This window comes from Crocodylus porosus, unplaced genomic scaffold (assembly GCF_001723895.1).
Source record: "Crocodylus porosus isolate Cpor-Errol unplaced genomic scaffold, CroPor_comp1, whole genome shotgun sequence".
Lineage (NCBI taxonomy): Eukaryota > Metazoa > Chordata > Crocodylia > Crocodylidae > Crocodylus > Crocodylus porosus.
In genome coordinates this window covers 20,297,202-20,317,035 of record NW_017728917.1, presented here as the reverse complement: position 1 = coordinate 20,317,035, position 19,834 = coordinate 20,297,202, and the positions used below count along the sequence as shown (strand labels likewise).

At 44.0% G+C, this 19,834-nt stretch overlaps 1 protein-coding gene across 4 annotated transcripts in view; it reads left to right on the top strand.

Moving 5' to 3' along the window:
* FLNB (filamin B) overlaps positions 1–19,834 on the top strand; it is a 140,671-nt gene that overhangs the window by 59,053 nt on the left and 61,784 nt on the right. For all 4 annotated transcript variants that reach the window (XM_019536873.1, XM_019536876.1, XM_019536875.1 and 1 more), the window contains exons 3-7: positions 10,911–11,159; positions 12,432–12,529; positions 15,047–15,194; positions 17,800–17,918; positions 19,100–19,177. In XM_019536873.1, the coding sequence (XP_019392418.1) occupies positions 10,911–11,159; positions 12,432–12,529; positions 15,047–15,194; positions 17,800–17,918; positions 19,100–19,177 (692 nt within the window). The remainder of the gene's footprint in view (positions 1–10,910; positions 11,160–12,431; positions 12,530–15,046; positions 15,195–17,799; positions 17,919–19,099; positions 19,178–19,834) is intronic.

Below are 19,834 nucleotides of genomic sequence, written 5' to 3'. Positions count from 1 at the left end.
TGACTCTCTCATGTACAAACTTCCATGTGCGAGTGCCAAACCGTGGAAAATACTTAAAACAGCAGCTCTATTCGTGAAGTGCTTCCTGACTGAACGGAGATATGGTACCATCTGAAAAGACTTGGTGTAGGTGGCGCACATACAGTGGTGACTCCAGTATCAATAGAGTCATTGCAAAAAACACAGATACTTCAATGCATCTCTTCCAGTAGTGGATGTTGCACTAGTAAGTTGGCCTTCTGATGAGTAACAGTAGTTCCTAATAGCAATACCTTATATGGGTTTTTGATAAAAGTCAAAGTGGCCTCACTGCCTGCTAATTAAGGGCTGTAAATTTCCAATCATGCTCTATGTAGGGAAGTGTGCCTTTCCTAAAAATTATATTAACACTGTTCTGAAGCACAGGATGATTTTGCCTCTAATATAGGTGATTGGCTCTCTCTCTCTCTCAAAAAAAACAAAACAAAACCCCCCCCAAACCAAAGGGTAACTTAACAGAACAGAAAATAACACCATCTGGTAGAGCAGAATTGCAAATTTTGAGGGTATTTAACTTTCTCAGATCTTTGCAGTGTTCATAAGACTCTTTATGTTCGTTCTCGCAAGCTGCCTAAGAGCCCAGAAAATTGAATCTGCTCAATTTTTAGGTGTTCTTTATGTCTCTTCTTTAAGCTGGTGAACAGAACTCTTATGTATATAGGCTCTGTTTATGAAGGAAACCATGTAATAGTTGCAGTAGCTTATCTTGTTTCCACTTATTGTTTGCTAGAAAATGACTTGTAGTTCTCTACAGTCGGGTTAAGTTCAAGGAGCGTTGATTACACTTGCCTAGTATTTGTCCTGCTTCAGTGTTTTTAGTCTTTATCTGAAGACATTTTTTAATAGGAGGAAAAGGTAGAAATGATTTGGATGTCTCTAAATTGTGATGCTGGCTTTGGGGGATTACTTCTCCCTCCCCAGATCATGATTTTACTGAATGTTTTGCCTCTAGACAAAAATGAGGTTAGTTGTGTATCTTTTAAAAAACATGCAGTAAAGGTTGTGCTATGTACAAAGGGTGTAAATGCAGTGTTTCACTTCAGCTATCCCAATCTGGGTTTCAGAATGTTGCTATTAAAATGTGGGGTTTTGGTGCCCTCAAGTCCCAGTTTCTTTTAAATCCAGTGGCCATAGAAACTTGAGTTTCCAGGCTGAATGGGAGCAGAGAAGCCTTGCAAGTGCGACTTGTGTACACCCTGGAAGCTTAAACCAGAAAACCTGAGGCTTGCTTAATCGGGTATTTCATGACTTCTTTGGCTCTAATATAGCTTTTCTGAAGTATTGCCAGCCCTGAGTGTCCAATGTTCCCATGTTGTTTTATGCAGCAGCTGTATGATCCTTAGTTCTGGCATATGTATCGAGAGTGGCGTGGATAAAAACTTGCAATCAAAACTTGAGGGTGGCTTTTAGGTTCCTGGCATTCAACCCTGGGCTTGGTAGAAGGTACACATATAAAATAGTGTACCTTGCACAGAGTTGGCAACTTTCTACCTGGCTTGGTGTGATCTGATGTTGTGTAATGCCATAAGTAGTAAACTGGCTTAGATGTTTACTACTTTTGAGCCCAGTTTTTTCTCCTGCCCAGGCAGGGGGTTGGACTTGAAGTTCTACAAGGTCCCTTCCAACCCTACTTCTATGATTCAGTGTCTTCATGGTGAGGCACCCAAATTAGTCACTAATTTGATCCACAACATTGGCTCAGAACTAAAATGTAACTATATGAAGTTAACAGGCTTTGCCAGGATTGTCTGAGTGTGGTGCTACCAGTCTTGCATTGATGTTGAATCTAAAGAAAATATTATACATCAGTTTATAGTTTAAGCTTTGGTTACTACGCTCAAGTAGTAGCATATATTGCAAGACTTGGACTGTGTAATTATGTGGGCATGCTGCCACTTAGTTAATGGGATAATAAAAGCATAAGAATTACAATCTAGGATCTCTGTGGTGTCATGGGAGAACCAAGACTGATTTTTGGTTTTTCTTCCTCTCTTGCTACCAAATAACTGCCTAAGTGCTGAGTATTTATTAATAAAAACAAGAAACTTAAAACGCTAGTTTACAAACATAGTTACCAAAATGGGCTCTTCCATGTTTGCCAGTGTTGTGTGAGCTCTGTTGGCAGAGAGAAGGTAATCTGGTAGTGTCTTTGTGGAGTTAGCATGAAGTTGTACGAGAAGGTAGAGTTACTGTGGCAGCCTAACGCTTCGCTTGTCTGCATGCTGGCAGATTAGTGAATCCATTCCTGGTGGTAACTTTCCTGAGCTAGCAAAGTAAAACTACCCCAAGGGCAAGGCTTTGATTTTCCCCCCCCACCCAAGTTGCCTGATTGGTCTTGCTGGCTAATGAAGTAAAGGTACAAACTAAACAATGTAATTGGGAAGCCAGGGTTGCTACTAAGGTTTAACATAAACTTTAAATGCTTTCTGCTCATACTGTATTTTTGCTTGGGTTGGACAGTGCCTAGCTATGCAACTGCATCAGGCCATTGGTTAGTTGATCACTGAATCATTAGAACCAGGGCTGGAAGCAATCCAGACAGGTCATCTGCTCCAACCCTCTGCTCAGGGCAGAATCACCCCCGTCTAAATCATCCTACACAAGTACGTCTAACATGCTGTTAAAGGTTCATTTCTCTGTTAGCCTGGACTTGATTGGAAAGCATCTGCCAGAATTTCTCTCTCTTCTGTTCAAGGACCTCTTCTTTACCCTTTCTGGTGTTCCTCCTCTATTCCCGTTGAGGCTCGTGCCTTATTTTTGGTATCTGTTGTTATAGGAACAGCGTAGAAGTTAAGCTGACAAGGTCTCCACATTTTTCATCACTAGGCCCTTGCTGTTCAGGGTAACTTAGTCCTTCCTGTTCCCAGTAATAGTCTAAGTAAGGAGACTGAAGGCTGGAAAAGTACTTTAGCAATGTTTCTATATCCTGTGCTTGGCCAGCTGGCCGAGCCCAGTGGATTCTTGATTTGGCAGTCTCTAAATGATGGATTAGATGAAGCCTGGTTCTGCTGACATAACATAATACTGCTTTGTGGGTATGCCTAAGAGACTCTCAAACAGCAACTAACCCCTTATCCTCTCTGAAACTTTTAAATCTTCTCTGTGCAGCTTCTCAAGCCTCAGCACACAACCAGAAGTAAGCCACCTGTGCTGGCATATCCAGAGCCAACTGTCAGCAAGCTGAACAAAAAGAATTCTGTTAATTATCTGCCTCTAAAGGGAGTACATGTTAAAGAGCTGCAGTAGAGTTGCATGACTGTATGGAAGCAAAGGTCAGTGTCTGACACTGGGGAGTGCAAGGCTTTGTAAAAAGGAATCAATCAGATGGATGCATAAGATTTGTACACTAATGTCAAGTCATATAGTGATGTGTGAACAGGGTAAATAAAACATTTAGCCTGGGCTGTGTTCTTCCTAGGTGATGCCTCCAAATGTTTCAACCTCTGCTTCTTGCTTTTGGACAGCTGTGGTAGTGCAGTCCGCTTCCACATGGGAGAAGTGTGTGTGGGGGGGGCTTTAGGCAAGAATCCACTAACAAACCACTTGACTACCTTGATTTATGTAGTCTGGTCACTAAATAAGTTGTCCCAGAAACTGATACTTGGTGATTGGACTCTCCTGTTCTACCCTGCACAGCAGAATTTCATCCGACTGCTCCTCCTATGTACAGTATAGTTGCAAGCAGACACTTGCTCATCTTGTTGGTATTTGTGTGCAAGCAGTAACTGGAGAACTGGTAATCAGATGCATTTTCATAAGGTTTTAAAAACTGATTGAGAAATCAGCACTGCATTCCCTCTTTTTAAGCTTGTTCTGCAAATACACAGGGCTCTTTATCCAACTGTCATAGAAAATGTGCCCACTAAAAGTGGAAGTCTCTTCTCAGTTGGTTCCATTTTTTAAAAATACTGTTGGCATACAAGGTAGGCACAAGTGTAAGAATCAAGCAAAAAACCTCTAAACTTGGAGTGTCCAACACTTTTGAGAGCTGAGTCAGTGAGACTAACTTTTACTGCATGATGATGTTACCTTGTCCAAGCAGGGATGTCCACTTTTGAAGATTCTTTAAATGGAGGCAAGTTAGAAATTTGTCATTCTTTCACCATGTGGTAGTTGGCATCCCATCCTTTTTCTGTAAATGACCCAGAAATGGGGCAAATGGTCAGCTTTGGAGTAAACCAGAAAATCCTTGGCTATGGTCTCTTCTCCCTATTTCTTCTTCTCCCCCCAGTACCTTCAAGTTCAGAAATACTGTATATGGTGGTTTGCAGTAGTTGCCACTTTTTGAATATGCATCCATAACCTTGACTTGCACATGGAGTGGCTTTCGATGGGTTCAGGGGCTCTTCAAATTGACTTTTCCCCCCTCTTCTTTGGAATAAGAAATCACAGCTACAAGAGTATCTGTCTAAATTTGTATCCTGTAATTTAAGTGTATCCTTCCCAACCCTTTTCTCCACCCCTATCCACTCAGACCTCACCAAAAGTTGAGCAATGTTTTGGAACAGACTCCCAATGGGGAGGAGGAGGTGGAGGAGTATAAGAGTTTAAGTTAGTTAAGATGAACTTGACAAGAGCCTGAACTAGAAAGGATGATGTAGTTTGCAATAGGAAGATTCTGGACTAGATGACGCATCTGGGAGCAACTCCCACGTCATGCATTTTTGGAGGGGTTTTCAAGCCCAGGCTAGTTTACTAGCTGAGCAGCAGGCTACAATCTAGGTTTTGATTATGCTTGGGTGGGGAACAGTCCTCTTCACTGAGGAAACAGGCCAAATGAGCGTAGCTTCTAGTCCTTCATCAAGAATTCTTGCTCTTCTTTTTGTCCCTCACTCTCTGCTGGAAGGACAAGATCTTCCACGCTTGTCTGGGGAAGAATCCCAACGTGTCAGGGCTTAAAAACCCGGAGTGATACCTCAGACATGTAGACAATGCAGAAGCTGTGCACTGTTGACCCCACTGTAGGCATATGTAAGGTGCACCCCTTAGTGACAAAATACTGTTGGAAAAAGTCACAGCTACCTTTTTCTAAGGCTCAAGGAAGCCTGCCCTATTTTCCCATTCAGATGGGCTGCAAGCATACCTGTTGCTGGATCTGATCTCATTAAAGTAATCCCTGAAACTGGGAACTAATACTGCTACTTCTGCTTTGTTCTTATCAAGGGCTGCTGCTGAGGCACACCTAGTGTGGGGGGGAGGGGGGGGGTGGCATTGCAGGAAATGAATCAGACCTCCAAGCCACAGGGTAGATTGATTTAAATCGAGTTGCTTTAAATTGGCAAGGCAAAAGCCTGATTTTAAGTAACTGGGTTTTTGGGTTTTTTTTAAATCAACTTTCCCATTCTTTTATTTTAAGAAAGATGGATTTGCATTGGTTGATTATAATAAAACAAGTTGACTTACAACTAAATACAGTTTTTATAATATATTTGGTACATATGGTTCCTAGGTACCCCAGCTACGTGTGTGTGTGTGTGTGTATGTATGTCTCATTATAGCTTTTAAATATAGCGTAACATGTTTGGATATAGCATAATAAAATGTAGTATTTGTCTATAAAAATGAAATGCATATTTCTTCTTCACTAGATGATTCAGCCTTTTTTTCTCCTTTTTCCTACGCTGTCTTCAGCTTAGTGTTGGTCCTTCCTGTTGCATGCTCTGCTCCTTTTACTCTGTTCCATCTCCCTCTACACAAACTAACAGATAGACCCTCCCTTCCAGCAATCCACGATTTCTTCTATTATAACTCATTGGCCTGCTGTGCTGCAGTGCTTTAGTTACCTTCAAGTGCTCTGCTTCTCTTGTTTTGCATCTTTGTACATATGCAAAGGAACCCAAAAAGGCCATTTAACTAAAGTATCCACAACTGCCCAGAAGTAGGGGTTGGTAATTACTGAACAGATGGTTGTTTTCTATGAGCTGGCAGATAAGCTTCCATAAATATTCATAGGTTGAGAGCTGAGTGAGTCGGCTCCAGTAGAGAGACCAAACTCTGATTATTTATTTATTTTTTTTATTACCATCTGGGCGGGCTCTGGACGATCTCGATTGGCAGACATCACGTGTACTCTTTAGTCAGAAGCCAGGTTCAACACCTGTGATGACTTTGATCCTTTGCATCCAGTAGTCTAGACCTTCATCCCTTGCAGGGTCAAACCCCTACTACCTTTAAAAATATAGGGTTTCAAGTTTGACCTCAAAAATTAGATGTTTTCCCCACCTCGCTGTTATATAGAAGAAAATCAGCCTTTAAAGCCAGGGTTTTCAGTACAGGCTCATTGACTCAATGTATTTAAATTATTTTAATAGTTTGTACTGGTCTATGTTGTATTAAATAGCTTAAATGGAAATTTAATTTTTTTAAATGGAAAAAACATAATTATAAATTCAAAGTATAAAGAAGTACAATTTTAATTTAAAAAAAATTTAACTTTACATTTTAAATCCAACTTTTTTTTATCATACACTTTTATCCACCCTGCTAAACTAAGATTTAATTGGTTGCTGTGCTGTGATCCCTCCAAATGTTGACTTGCATTTGTGTGCCATAAAAACAAAATGTAAAAGGGTGTTTCATGCAGTGACAGTGGCAGAGAGGACACCTTGTTTTAACCTAGCCAGTATTTTGATAGTCACTTGCATATCCTGGGAATACATACCAGGGAGACTAAATTAAGCTGTAAGTAACTACTTATTTAACCCACAACCACAGTTTAAAGTAGTATATGTGTATATGGCTTTAACAATGACAGGCTAAGAGCAGCATGTCAAAATAAAACTCAGGCATGCTGGATGTGAGGTCCTTTGGACCATAGGCAGCTTCTTTTAGTTTGCAAAGTCTTGCGGGGTTCTTGGAGCTCCCAATCTAGCCTTAGATTTGGGAAGCTTTTATTTAATTTAAAGTAGTAGTACAGCTTTTTCCCTTGGGCTTCTTAGTAAAGCTTCATTTGGGGAAGTCTGCTGTAACTGAGTGTGGGGAAAGTTCTTTCTTCTCCAGTAAGTTTTCAGATTTAAGTGAAACTTTTTAACAGTTGGAGTTCTATATGGGACTGTGTTTTAGTTTATGTGAAGTTCATCTTGGAACATCTAACTTTAAGTTTCTTGAGCCTGGGTAAGCCTTATTTCTCTCAAATTAGTGTAGTGGTCCTAGTGTGGCCTATTACAAATATTCGCATGCGCTGGTACTTGGCAATTGTTTCTCTTTCTCCCTCCACACTCAAGCAAGGTATGTAAAATGTCTTGCAGAATTTTTAAGAACAATGGTCAAACTCTTATCACTCAAAGGCAAAACACCGTTCAAGGTCTTAATGTTACAATGCCGTTGTCTGTGCAGCATGTACTACTCCGTTGTGAAATTTTGTAAATATTAACTACCTCTTTTGTGTATTGACTCCAAAAGAACATTCTTGTACAGGGCTCATCGTCTGCAGTCAGCAGCTTTTTCAACTTGCCCATCTCGGAAATGGGAGAGCCAAAATTTAAGCCTCATTTTTACAATGGTAACATGTTGTCTTTTATCTAGATAAAATGGATCATCGTGAAAGAGGACATGCCTAGCAGATGCTGGGCAAGGAGAAGCGAACTGAAAACACTTCAGTTGCAAAACGTCCTGGGATTATTTTTAAGATGAGTGTGTTCTGAGGGACTGGTCTGCCATTTTAAGGTCATCTAATGAAGATGCTAACAGCAACATGACTGAGGCAAAACTACTTGACCTTTTTATTTTATTTTATTTTTTAAAGCTCCCATATCTGATCAGCTAGCTGGATAGCAGCACAGTGGTCTCTCGAACACTGCCACCTCCCAGCTCAAAATAAGCATCTGCGTTTTATTTCCTTTCCTTTCTACTGTAGACTTTTTTCTGGATTTTAGGAGTTTTTCCAGTTATGAGACTAGCACATGCAGAAGGAGAGCTGTCACTTAGATGGATGCATTCTTTGCACACTTGTGCCTCAGCCAAAAAGCTAAAACATTTGTCTGCCAAAGATGCTATTGCATGGCAGTTGCAGTCACTTAAAGGTAGTCAGCTAGGGGACAGACGGACATAACATTTGAAGCATTTCCAGTGTAGCTATATTTTGAAACCCTTCAGCTGTAGGCAGACGTACAGCTCCTTGCTGCATGAAGCAGCATGTCTTCCAGCGAAGGAGTACCAGGGGCTGCTGGAGCTGAAGCTCCATGCGCCACTTCAGCTGCTGCCACAGGGCAGAGGGAGCGGAGCAGACTTGGTTGAGCAGTCTCCAGTGCTCTCCGCCTCTTTGTTCTGGGTCTCCTGGCTCCGAGAGTGGAAGCAAAGCCCATAGGGTGCTTGCTCATGGTCTGCCTTGTCTCCCTTCCTCCCTCCCATGGTTCAAAAATACTGCATCTGTCCATGGTCCTCATCTCCCTGACACTTCCTCTAACCAAAGTTTACTGCAAAGGCATTCACTGTATCCAATTGAAGAGGTCACTAGTTTGGGTTGCAGTATGTCACCCGTGATGCATTGTATCACAGATGTCACCAACTTACTTTCTTAAACTGAATGGCTCCATATGAGTGGTCTCTGGCTCTTGATACAGTGTAATCCCACAGCATGGCTGATGGGCAAAAGTGAGGAACTTATCTTCTGTCATCATGATTGGAAACACTAGCAATTTTAAAACGGGAATGCCTGGTCCTGCAAGCAAGCCCTGGTTTCAAAAGATGCCTGAGGTTTTTCATTCTTAACTTTCCTATATGAAAGCAAACAGGTCTGGAGGAAGAGGCGGGGGAATAAAACTTAAACTGCCTTTCAAAACATAATTGCATAATGTGTGTGTGGCTTTTTCTTCCTCCCCCCAACCTGCTACTCTAGTTACTGCTCAATACCTTTCCTTCCCTACTCCCACCATCTTGGCTGAGCCCAATTTCAGATATTGGACCTCCCGATTTAGTAGTGTTGGCCATCTGTAAGGCTTCCTGAATGACCTTGTGAACCCGTCTACAGTGTTGCTGTTCTGTCTTAGAAACCCCCTTGTGACTGCTCCGTGCTTGCCGCAGTGGCCGAGAGCCCGACGTTTGCATAGTTGCACTCTCCATAGGCCTTGTGGATGCAGGTGACCGCACAGCCTGTCCCCAGCTATACCAAATACAGCAGAATGCTCCAGGACCCTGCTCTGGTTTCTTCCTGGTTATGGTCTGGGCTTGGAGTAGTGCCTTTGAATTTGGTCCTGGATATAAAACCCAGTGCCAGGTGTTCTTTTGCCTTCACTGGTCCCTTGTACATAATAGCAGGCTAAGCTAGTTCGCAGTCAGCTTGGTGGGAGGAGGGGAAGGGAAGTACTATTTGTATGGAGAGTAGCAAACTGTTGCTTTAGGTCTCCCCTGGCACATCCTCCACTTTCTTCTCAGACACTTCCCTTGTGAAATCTGTCATTACGTCTCATTTAAGGCTTGTTTGATAAACACAGATACTTCTTGAAGGCAGACAGATGGAAGCTGTGCGCAAAAGATTGCGGTGATAATCATCCTTGCTTTGGGAGTATAACTGACACCTGCCCCATGGGCAGGGAGCAGTCTCCATTCTGGAGCACTGTTAACAGAAGCTACCCTGCACCAGTGAAGTGCTTGCACATAAATTGTTAATGCACTTAAACAAGGTTTCAAGAGACACTAAATGAAGCTGAGGGGCTGCGTGCTTTAAAGCAAGGAAAAACATTCTGAAGTGATGCATAATAGCTCTGCAGTACTCATGAATTGCAGGGGTTATCTATTTATGTGAGATCTCTGACTACATCAAAGTGTGTTGTAAGCCTTCTACAAAATGACCCTATAGAGCAGTGTTTCTCAACCCGTGGTATGCATACCCCTAGGAGCATGCAAGATATGGGCAGGGGGTACGTGGTTACCACGTTTTGAGTTTGGCCTGCCTCCCCGCTTGGCGGGTTGGAGGCGTCTTTGTCTGTTTGGGCCAGAAGTTCTGGCCACTGCCCCTCCCGCTGTGTCCAGTGCACTGGGACTTCCACTCTCCAGCGTCAGTGTGCCAAGGGACAGGGAGGGGGGGGGGCCCCATGCAGGCTGCTTTGCCCCAGGCTGTGGTCTGGGACTGTGTTCGTGGCAGAGGAACCAGAAGTGCTACGGTGGGACTTCTGGTTTTGCTTTTGCTGTGTCGATCAGCAGGTGGTACATAAGGTACCAAAGGCTGAGAACCACAGCTGTAGAGAGCTTTCTGGAATTGTTTTCTGAATTGCTAGGTCTTAGACCAGGGGTGGGCAAAATATGGCCTGCGGGCCAGATCCAGCCCGCAACAGGTCCATCGGTTGCGCCCGGCCCAGGCTGTGGCATGTGTGCCAGACTTGCTTCCCAGCTGCTGCAACTGCTGAACCCAGCCCCACTGTCCAGGTACCCCAGCAAGTCCACCCCACACTTGCCGCCACGAGTGAGACAGATGCAGACAGGTGGGGCCGAGATCACGGGGCAGTGACAGTGCAGGGCTGGGGTAGGCCAGAGCTGCGTCCCATTGCCCACATGGGCCAGCGATGGACACCATGGACAGGGGTGTGCAGGGAGTGGATCACAGCTCGGCCCCAGCCCCATGCTGTCATAGCCCCTCAATTCCAGCCTGTATGAGTGGGGAGCAGAGCTGCTTAAGGAGTTTTGATGAGTTGTTGCACAAGTGGAGGGGGGTGTTGGGGGGCTGCAGCAGCTCACCAAAATTCCTTGTGGCCTGCGGACCCAAATAATTTCCCACCCATATCTTAGCCACTGGATCAGATGAGAAACTGAGTTACATGAATGAGCCTGAAAGATCCTAGGCCTGGCTTGTAGCATCTGAAGTGGTGCACTAGACTTATCTCCTTAGTTGACTGTTTAGATTGAGGACTGACCAGTTTTATGCTTCTGTCTTGCAGATAGCAAAGCCATTGTGGATGGGAACTTAAAGTTGATCCTTGGCCTAATATGGACCCTCATCCTCCATTATTCTATCTCCATGCCTGTATGGGAAGATGAAGGTGACGATGATGCCAAGAAACAGACCCCTAAACAGCGATTGCTGGGATGGATCCAGAACAAGATTCCATACTTACCCATCACAAACTTCAATCAAAACTGGCAGGATGGCAAAGCACTGGGTGCCCTTGTTGACAGTTGTGCTCCTGGTAAGGCTTCTGTTTGTCTCCTTGCTCTTCTGTTTCTTGTGGTGTTTTTTGAGGTTTGTCTTTAGCACTGCAAGGTCAGTTGTATCGGAACTTTAGGTGAGACTAGTTTATGAAAGGGCAGCAGAGTTCAAGCTAGTAACTGTAGATCAGGGGCGGGCAAAATGTGGCCCACCAGGCCATTCTATCTGGCCTGCGGGGCCCCTAAAAAAAATTGAGATAATTAATGTTTATTTGCCCCAGCTGCCTGTCATGCGGCCCTCAATGGCTTGCCAAAACTCAGTAAGCAGCCCTCTGCCTGAAATAATTGCCCGCCCCTGCTGTAGATAGAGGGAAGCTATAAATGTAAAAAGTTTTAAAAACTCAACTGATAGCATAAGCTGTCCACTGGAGATGCCATCTCTGCTGGTCTTTTAACTTCTGATGCTAGTAGGTGGCTGTGTAGGAGGGCTTCTGAGAGAGGGGCTGCACAGGTTGCAATCGCAGGTTATATACCTAAACCTCTTCTGCACTAAACATCCAGTGACTCTGCCTGCATCATGCAGAGTAAATTATATAATGTGATTTCAGGGGCAAAGGCTGGGGTAAAGTTCCCTATGCTGTGCAATATTTGTCTCGCTGATGTAACTACTTTGTGCTAACCTAATGAAATTGTGTGGGCCTCACTGGTATTAAAAAAAAAAAAAATAAATAATAAAAAAAAAGAATTCAGTGGTGAAATATGGGTTATTGTGATGCTCTTTTATACAGTGTGAAGAGGTGTCTCTTTCCACTCACTCTTCCTCCACCTCTTAGTGTAAGTTTTTAAAACATTTCAGTCTGATGCGAATGCTCAAAGCTAAACAAGCTAGTTGTGAATTCTTGGCAATGTGAACTGGAGTCTTTCCAGATGAACTACTTGGCTCCCAGGATAGCTAAGAAGTCCCTTGAGGCCTCAGAAGGTTTCACTTAGCAGCATACCCACCTCTGGGTGGTTGTCACAAATAGAAACTTCATTTCCCCTACCTTGGGAGGCTGGTGGCTGTGACGAGCTGGAATGAGCAAGGTTCTAAAGTTCTTGAGGAAACAAGGTTTCTAATATCAATATAGAGTGAGCATCCCTGGTAGGCCTTAATGGAAACTCATTTCCTGACAGCCATTTGCTTTAGACGGTAAAAGCAGCCTTCTATCTATTCAGATCAGGCAGTGTTGGATAGGCTTTTTTTTTTTTTTTTTTTTTACTAAAGATGCTTATTGAGGTTTTTGACATGATGGTTTTAATTTTAACCTTTTTAGGTCTCTGCCCTGATTGGGAGGCCTGGGACCCTAAGAAACCAGTTGACAATGCTCGGGAAGCCATGCAGCAAGCTGATGACTGGCTGGGTGTGCCACAAGTAAGAACTATAGCTGTTCAAAAAAAAGAAAAGAAAAGGATGCATGGAAATGAGGATACCTATTGAATGGGCAGCAGCATTTGGCTTTACAATTGCTGCTCGCTCATATTAAATGAAGTATTTGGCTTGAGAGAGTTTCATGGACCAAAAGACATGGTTATTCTGAATTTTCTAGGGTGTACAGTTTATTTGCAGTTATCAATTACCTGAATTGTTTCAGAATGTCCAGCGTAGCTTTAAATGAGAGGAGAAACAAGTTCAGAAATTAGCAGGGCACCAGATAATGGAGCTTGGGGTGAAATGGATTCTTGAACCAAATTGGAACCTCAAACTAGACATTGGACTAACTGGAAACACTGCAGCAAGGTTTTTTGCTGCACTAACTTTGAATGCAAACCACTTTTTAGTTGTGGTCAATTGTCCGGCTTGTATCTCAGTAGGAAGAGAAGCACTCCAAATAATTCAAAGTTTTTATTTTGAGACAGCACCTGGAAACGTAAGTCTTAATAGTTGATGGGACTTGCCCGTTAATTGTAAGGGTGCATGAAAAGAAATATTCGAAAAGAAACTTGGGGCAAGACGGGACAAACCTAGACCTTGCCCCCCAGAGCTGATTTGAGAACTGCATTCTATAGTTTACAGAAATGTTCTCCCTTAAACAAAGTGCACTTTTGTGAGCAGGGTCCTTAGTGTTAATGTTTGTTCTGAATGCTGCATAAAGGTTGTTTCCTGCAAGGATTGTTCTTTTGAATGAGCAATGAGAGCCAGGGTGCCATCAAACTGCATTGTCTTCCTGTTCATAGTATGTTGGGACAGAACTGCTTAAAGCTGTGCAGTGGGTACACTGCTGCAAATTTAAGCTGAAATATTAATGTCTTTTTGGCTGTGACCAGTCTCTGCTGTGACATAGGTGGCACGACAAGTTACCATGTAGAGATACCCAAACTAGCATGTTTATAGCATAGTGCAGAGCAGACTGCCAAATGTGGTGATAGCTGGCAGCAAGATATAAAAACCACAGAATTTTACAGCCCTCTTAAGCGTTCCAACGTTATGTTCCCAGGATCTCAGTTGCAGTGGTCTTGGCTTGTATTAAATGGTGTTATGTTTTTTTCAGTATCTCATTAAAGGAAACAGGTAGCAACATCAGCCTTTTCCCTAAAACTAGATAAGTAGAGGTTATCACTGCACATGCTTCCCACTCTTTGCTACTAAATTCACCAATGATACGGCATTAATTACTGTAGTTGGAAATGTTAGTCGTGTGTCTAACACTGCTGAGCTTCACTGTCGAAAGGAGGTAATCCAGTATGTAACCTTCTTTTCACGTGCATGTATGTAATATTAATAAGTACTGTATGTTTCAGCAGGTGTCATGTTGATCTAACACGGGGTGGGGAAAAATATGGCCCCCAGGCCAGGTCTCGCCCATGGAGGGACTCTGTCTAGCCCACATGGGGTACCTTGATCCCACCTGGCCTAGGCACTCTCCATCCCATGGTGCATCCTGTTTCTCCCTGGGCACACTGCGGGGTTGGGGTGGCTCCACAGCTGGACTGCCTTTCTGGGCAGCTCTGGTGGCAGTGGCTCCTTCCAGCTGCTGCTTCCATTGGCCCTAGCCCCGCAGTACTGGCATGGACCCATGTGCACAGCCCTGAGTCCAACCCGTTGCATGCCTGCTCTGGACTCAGCCCAGTGGAGCAGACCAGCTCCGGACCAGCCAGAACTAGCACACAGCTCTGACCCCAGTCTGCTCCGTGCTTGCTCCGGATTGCCTACCCATGCTTAACAGCAATGGCAGCCAGGCAGAAACTGCTGCTCAGTGTGGAGCAAAAGTGGCTTCCCCCTCGCCACTGCCGGGTGCTGCTTGTGTAGCCACCTAGAGCCCCACCTGGGCTGCCGTGCAGTTCCTCTGGGGCAGCAGTGGCAGCCCTGCCAGTACTGTGAGGCTGGGGGCAGTGGCAGTGACAGTGGCAGAGAGGAGTGGTGGGGCAGCTTGGGTGTGGGATCTGGGCAGCTGCAGCAAATGCGCCTGGCAGCGGCAAGGGAGAGGGGCTGCTTTTCCCCTTCACTGAGCCGCAGCTTCATCCTGGCTGCTGCTGCTCAACATGGGTGGGCAGTCCGGAGCAGGGGCGGGCTGGGGTCAGGGCTGTCCACTGACTCCTGCTGGTCCGCTCCATTGGGCTGAGTCCGCAGTGGGCCAGGGTCTGGGCTGTGCATGTGGGTCCCCGCCAGTACTATGGGGCTGGGCCCAGTGGTGGTGGCAGCCAGAAGGAGCAGCTGCTGCTGCTGCTGCCGCTGCCTAGAGAGGTGGGGTGACCTGGGGGCTGTGCGCTGTTGGCAGTGGTACATGGGATCTGGGCTGTTGCACAAGGAGGGGGATGGCAGGGGTGCTGACTGGCCCCTGGCAGCTCGACAGAACTGTCTGTGTGGCCCATGGGCAAAAATAATTGCCTGCCTCTTGACCTAACAGGAGATGAATTAAGTATTGTGTACTGTAACCTGTATATCTTCCAGGTCATTGCCCCTGAAGAAATTATTCACCCAGATGTGGATGAGCACTCTGTAATGACTTACTTATCACAGTTTCCCAAAGCAAAACTCAAACCGGGTGCTCCACTGAAGCCCAAGCTGAACCCAAAGAAAGCAAGAGCTTATGGGAAAGGTAACAACTAATGTTTGCAAGTAGAGGCACTGTAGGATATTTACTTGACTTATCTTTGTTCTTCAAAGAATTTCTGGACTTCTTATATGCGTTAAATTTCCAAATTTCTCTTAGTACCTAGTTTCAGAAAAAACATGGCTATAGTCCAAAAGACACTCCTAGTTCTTACTTGCAAAGTTCCCCAAACCCTCTGAACCTGTTCTGCAAACTGGCCTGTCTGGCACTTAAAATATTGGTTTCCACAAGTCACTGCTGGGGAAAGTTGGATGACACAAGTAAAAAGCACCATATAATGATGCTTAAAATGCCAGTGCTGCCGCAAGCAATCCTCCAAACAGGGTGATGGTTCTTGCTACTTTACTTTATAAAAGTATAAAGTACTTTTTAAAGTGGTAAAATAAAAGCACAGTCAAAGTGGGTATTCTTAAAATTGCAGGAAGTATACTTGGGGGCAGTTTATCTGGACATACAGATGACTTTAGAATTGCTTTTTTAATTTTTATTCCAATTCTAATTATGGTAAGTGAGCAGGCAAAGATATGGGTTTACTGTGGTGTGTGTGTGGTTTTTTTTGTTTGTTTCCCTTTTGGCAATAAAGACAACTGAAAGTCCTCACTTAGAGGAGAGGTAATGCTCCATAGCCTGCCATGAGAACATTAATGGTGCCTAGTGAATCAGTTTCAAAGTGTTTTTGTACAAAACTAGTGAGCCTTTTATTATAACTTAGCGACCTGATCAGAGACAAAGCAATGCTGTCTGTCCCAAGGTGACTTAGTCTGGAGGACCAAGCCTGGGATTATTAGTTGGGACACTTGGGCCACACACATCCATATGAGCATGGGCATTTAGTTCCCCAGGGATGAGTAGCGGCAGTGCACCTGGGGAATGCCTGTTCCACATGCCCTTTGCCCACATGCCCAGTATACTCTGGGGGGGGGGGAGGGAAAGCTGGGGCCAGGGCTGGGCTGGCCCCAGTAGCCTTACCCCGGGTCCTGGGGGCCTCCTGGTGCCACAGCAGCACCTATCCTGCTGCTTGGAGCCTGTTTACCAGCCAGAGTGTGGCTCTGGCCAGCCAGGCTCCAGTTTTGAGCAGTGCACGCTGCCCCCACAAGCCATTCTGCTTTTTTTTTTTTTTTTTTTCTTTGCGCAGGTTGTTTTGACCCCTGGATATCCAGGGGTTGGCCTCCTCCCCCCCCTCCCCCGACCCCACTGTTCCCTTGCAGCGCAGAAAACAGCTGAACGTGCGGCACTACAGACTTGCCTGCAGTCCTACATACTACACAGCCTCAGAGGTCTAATATCCATTTTGTTACCATGCTCCTCTAAAGAAAGTCAGTGTCCACTCCCTGCTGATAAAATGGGGGAAAGGTACTGAGGCTGAGTCTATAAAATACATAGTAAATGTTTCAGTCTAGAAATAGCTTTGGTAGTCTGAAAGAATGAATATGCAAACTGTTTTAACACCTTATCAGAACGTTCATATTTCCTATTGAAAGCCTACATTTTCCTCCCATTGCTCCTACATTATTGTTTTCTAAAGATAAACAGGTTCAGGAACTTAGTTGCTTGCAACCACTTCCTTTACAATCCATTGGATGTTGCACTTTCCACTAATTGTGCTGTAGTGTAGAGAAAAAGCTTTGTTGAAGTTTAGAACCTCTCTAAATAATAAGTGCTTGGACATGAGAGATGAATGTGTTTTAGACTAGCCTGGAACTAGCAACTTTGGGAAGTTTTTTCCCACCCCCTCAGTCTGATAACAGCATGACGTGCTAAGGGCAAAGCATAAAGAGATGAATAAACTTCTTTAGTTTTTTGTGAACGCCTGCTGAAACGGGTCCTGTGCTAGGATAGCAAAGAACCATAGGGCCACTCGGTTTGAGTAAAACTTCCCTATAATATTAAACTGAAATGCTCTAAAGTCTTGCAGTACCCCTCAGATCCTTGGTAAAGACCATCCGTATTTGTGCTGGTGTAACCTTAGCTCTGGCAACATTAAAATGACTTGCATTGGGGAATGATTGTAGAAGCGGGTAGACAAACCAACCCTTCTACTGTCAGCTGTATGATTTGAAAGTAGCGTGACACTTTTTAGATGTACTTTCAAACTTGTGTTCTCTGAAATGTGGCCTTATGGAGTCACCCAGAACTTCTGTACCACTTCTCCAATTTCTTAAACTTCAGCGTAGCTTGTGGCTCAAGCAATACAACAGACCATTTTATACCGTATAACAGAATACGAAACAAATTAACCTACCAAAACAGTTCTTATAAGCAGTAACTGAAGCTACCCTTTTTCTACCATACACAATATATCTTCTGAATATTTTTCCTGCAGTTTTGAATCATCGATTCAAAGCTGAATGATAGAAGTTCTGGCTTGTGCTAGAACAGTGAGCTCTGCTATGAGGTTGGTGTTACAGCCTAAAGAGTTAATTTAAAATGGTTTTTGTAGCTGCACTACTTCCTATGAAGCTCATGATTGGCTAAATGTTAAACTAGGAGGCAGTGGTTATGGGGAAACTAGTGTCAGAGTAGCATTGTCTCAAACCATCTCTTTTATAATTGTTGTAGCACTAAGTGTACTCTTCTGTTGTATCCTCAGGAATTGAGCCACATGGAAACATGGTAAAGCAACCCGCCAACTTTACTGTAGACACTATCAGTGCTGGGCAGGGAGATCTGATGGTCTTTGTAGAAGATCCAGAAGGCAACAGGGAAGAGGTGTGTCTGGTAAACCTATTTTATCAAGAAAATTGTTTCTGACTATAGAAGAAACCAGCTTCATTGACCATATATTGTGAGCAGTGGGTCACAGTAGTTGATTATCAAATTGCGTGCAGCACCTCTTCAAAAAAAAAAAAAGGTTCATCTTGCTCAGGTTAGCATGTCTGCTCATGGCATTTTATTTGAAGCACTCAAAGGGCCTTGAGTATCCAGACAGTGAGGATAGATGTACATATTTGAAGAAGAGCTTACCAAAAGAAAAAAAAAGATTTTCATTGAGGGACATCTTCTAAAGCACTTCTTGAAGTGTGTGCACAACCCAGCAGTCCTGTAGTACTCAGCTCTGCCTCCCACCACAGGTGAAAGGGAGGGCCCAGATTGCCACTAAGTGCTCAGCTGTCTTCAGGAACCTCCAGAGACTGGAGGCTGAGGCATGCAGGAGTTCCTTAGTTTGGGAACAGTGCCACTGCTTGCTTACCTTCACAGCCATTTTAAATGTTGGAGTGGGGGTGGGCGTGGAAGAGAGGTATGTCTGAACGATCCTGATGCATGCTGAATTTTGAAGCACTCTATGAACTCTAACTTTGTATAGCCGTCTGGCTTTTTCCATGTGCTTCACAGTATCTACCAAGTCAAAGCCTCTTGTTTACAAGTGCTCTTTTTGATCACAGCTGACTCTTTCAGTTGAAGAGCAAACAGTGAGCCTTGTGTTACATTTAGCATAGTCGAATTGTTAAATATATTGCAGTGAATACCTGAAGTACATTTGACCAACCAAAGTGTCCAAAAAATAACCAAACCCAAAACACCGTATATTTAAGATAACAAGCATCGATTCATTACTTGCTCATTTGTCCTCTTAGTGTAACACCAGTTGCTAATTACTTGGCACTCATTGGGCACCATGTAAGACCTTGCGATTGTGTATGCTGATTCTAGTGTTAAGTTCTTTTGCAACATGGAGTTCTTGAATTATAGTAAAACTTGGGATGCCATAATGTTACTTTCATCCACATTTCTAGAAGTCATTGTGACATTTTTATAAACTAGCTTTGGAGAGCTGAAGTAGCAATATAATTGCTGTCCTGGCAACTTCTGCCATAGATGTAAGTAGCAAAATTTGATGCTGAAAATGCTCAGTGTAAGCTTTAACTTCTGAAATGTTCCCCATTTCCTAGGCAAAGGTAACACCTGACAACGACAAGAACAAAACTTACACTGTACAGTATGTGCCAAAAGTTACTGGACCTCACAAGGTGAGTGAGCTGGAAGATTCTGGGTGTTCAGGATTAGTGTGCATTTAAAATATTTATTACAATACACCCTTTAAGAGACCCTGTTTACTACTGAGAGTAGTTAACTAGTACATCTTTGGTTACATGTAACTTGTATTCCATTTTCTGGCAACATCCACAGGCTGGCACTAATAGGACATTCTGTCTTTCTTCTAAGCTTTAGGGGTTTGGGAGGGAGGGTTCTCACTGATTCTTTCTGGATGGGTGGAACATGACCTTGCAGCCAGCACTATGTTCAACTCCCAGCTGCTGCTGCCTGCCTTCCCCGTCCAGGGAATGTACTTGGTTAGTGCCCCAGGGCTTTACTGCTCTGCTGCTGAGCTCCTTAGTGGTGCAGCAGGGTCAGGGGCTTGGTTCCTGGGGATAAATGGAGTGCGCTGGCTTATGGACTTAGAGCACTGGGATATGGGCAAGCAATTCGATCTTGGCTCTAATCAGTTGCCATGCCAGTACATGTTATCACAGAAAGAAAATGGCAAAAAAATCTCAAGATGGCTGCATTGTGTCAGCTGTTCCCCTAGTATCAGTACTGCAGTGTTTTTTCACCTGTGATCTTCTGTAAGTCAGCTGGATGGAAGTTGGTGGAATGCATGCCACTTTTCCAGTGCCCTTTCATTT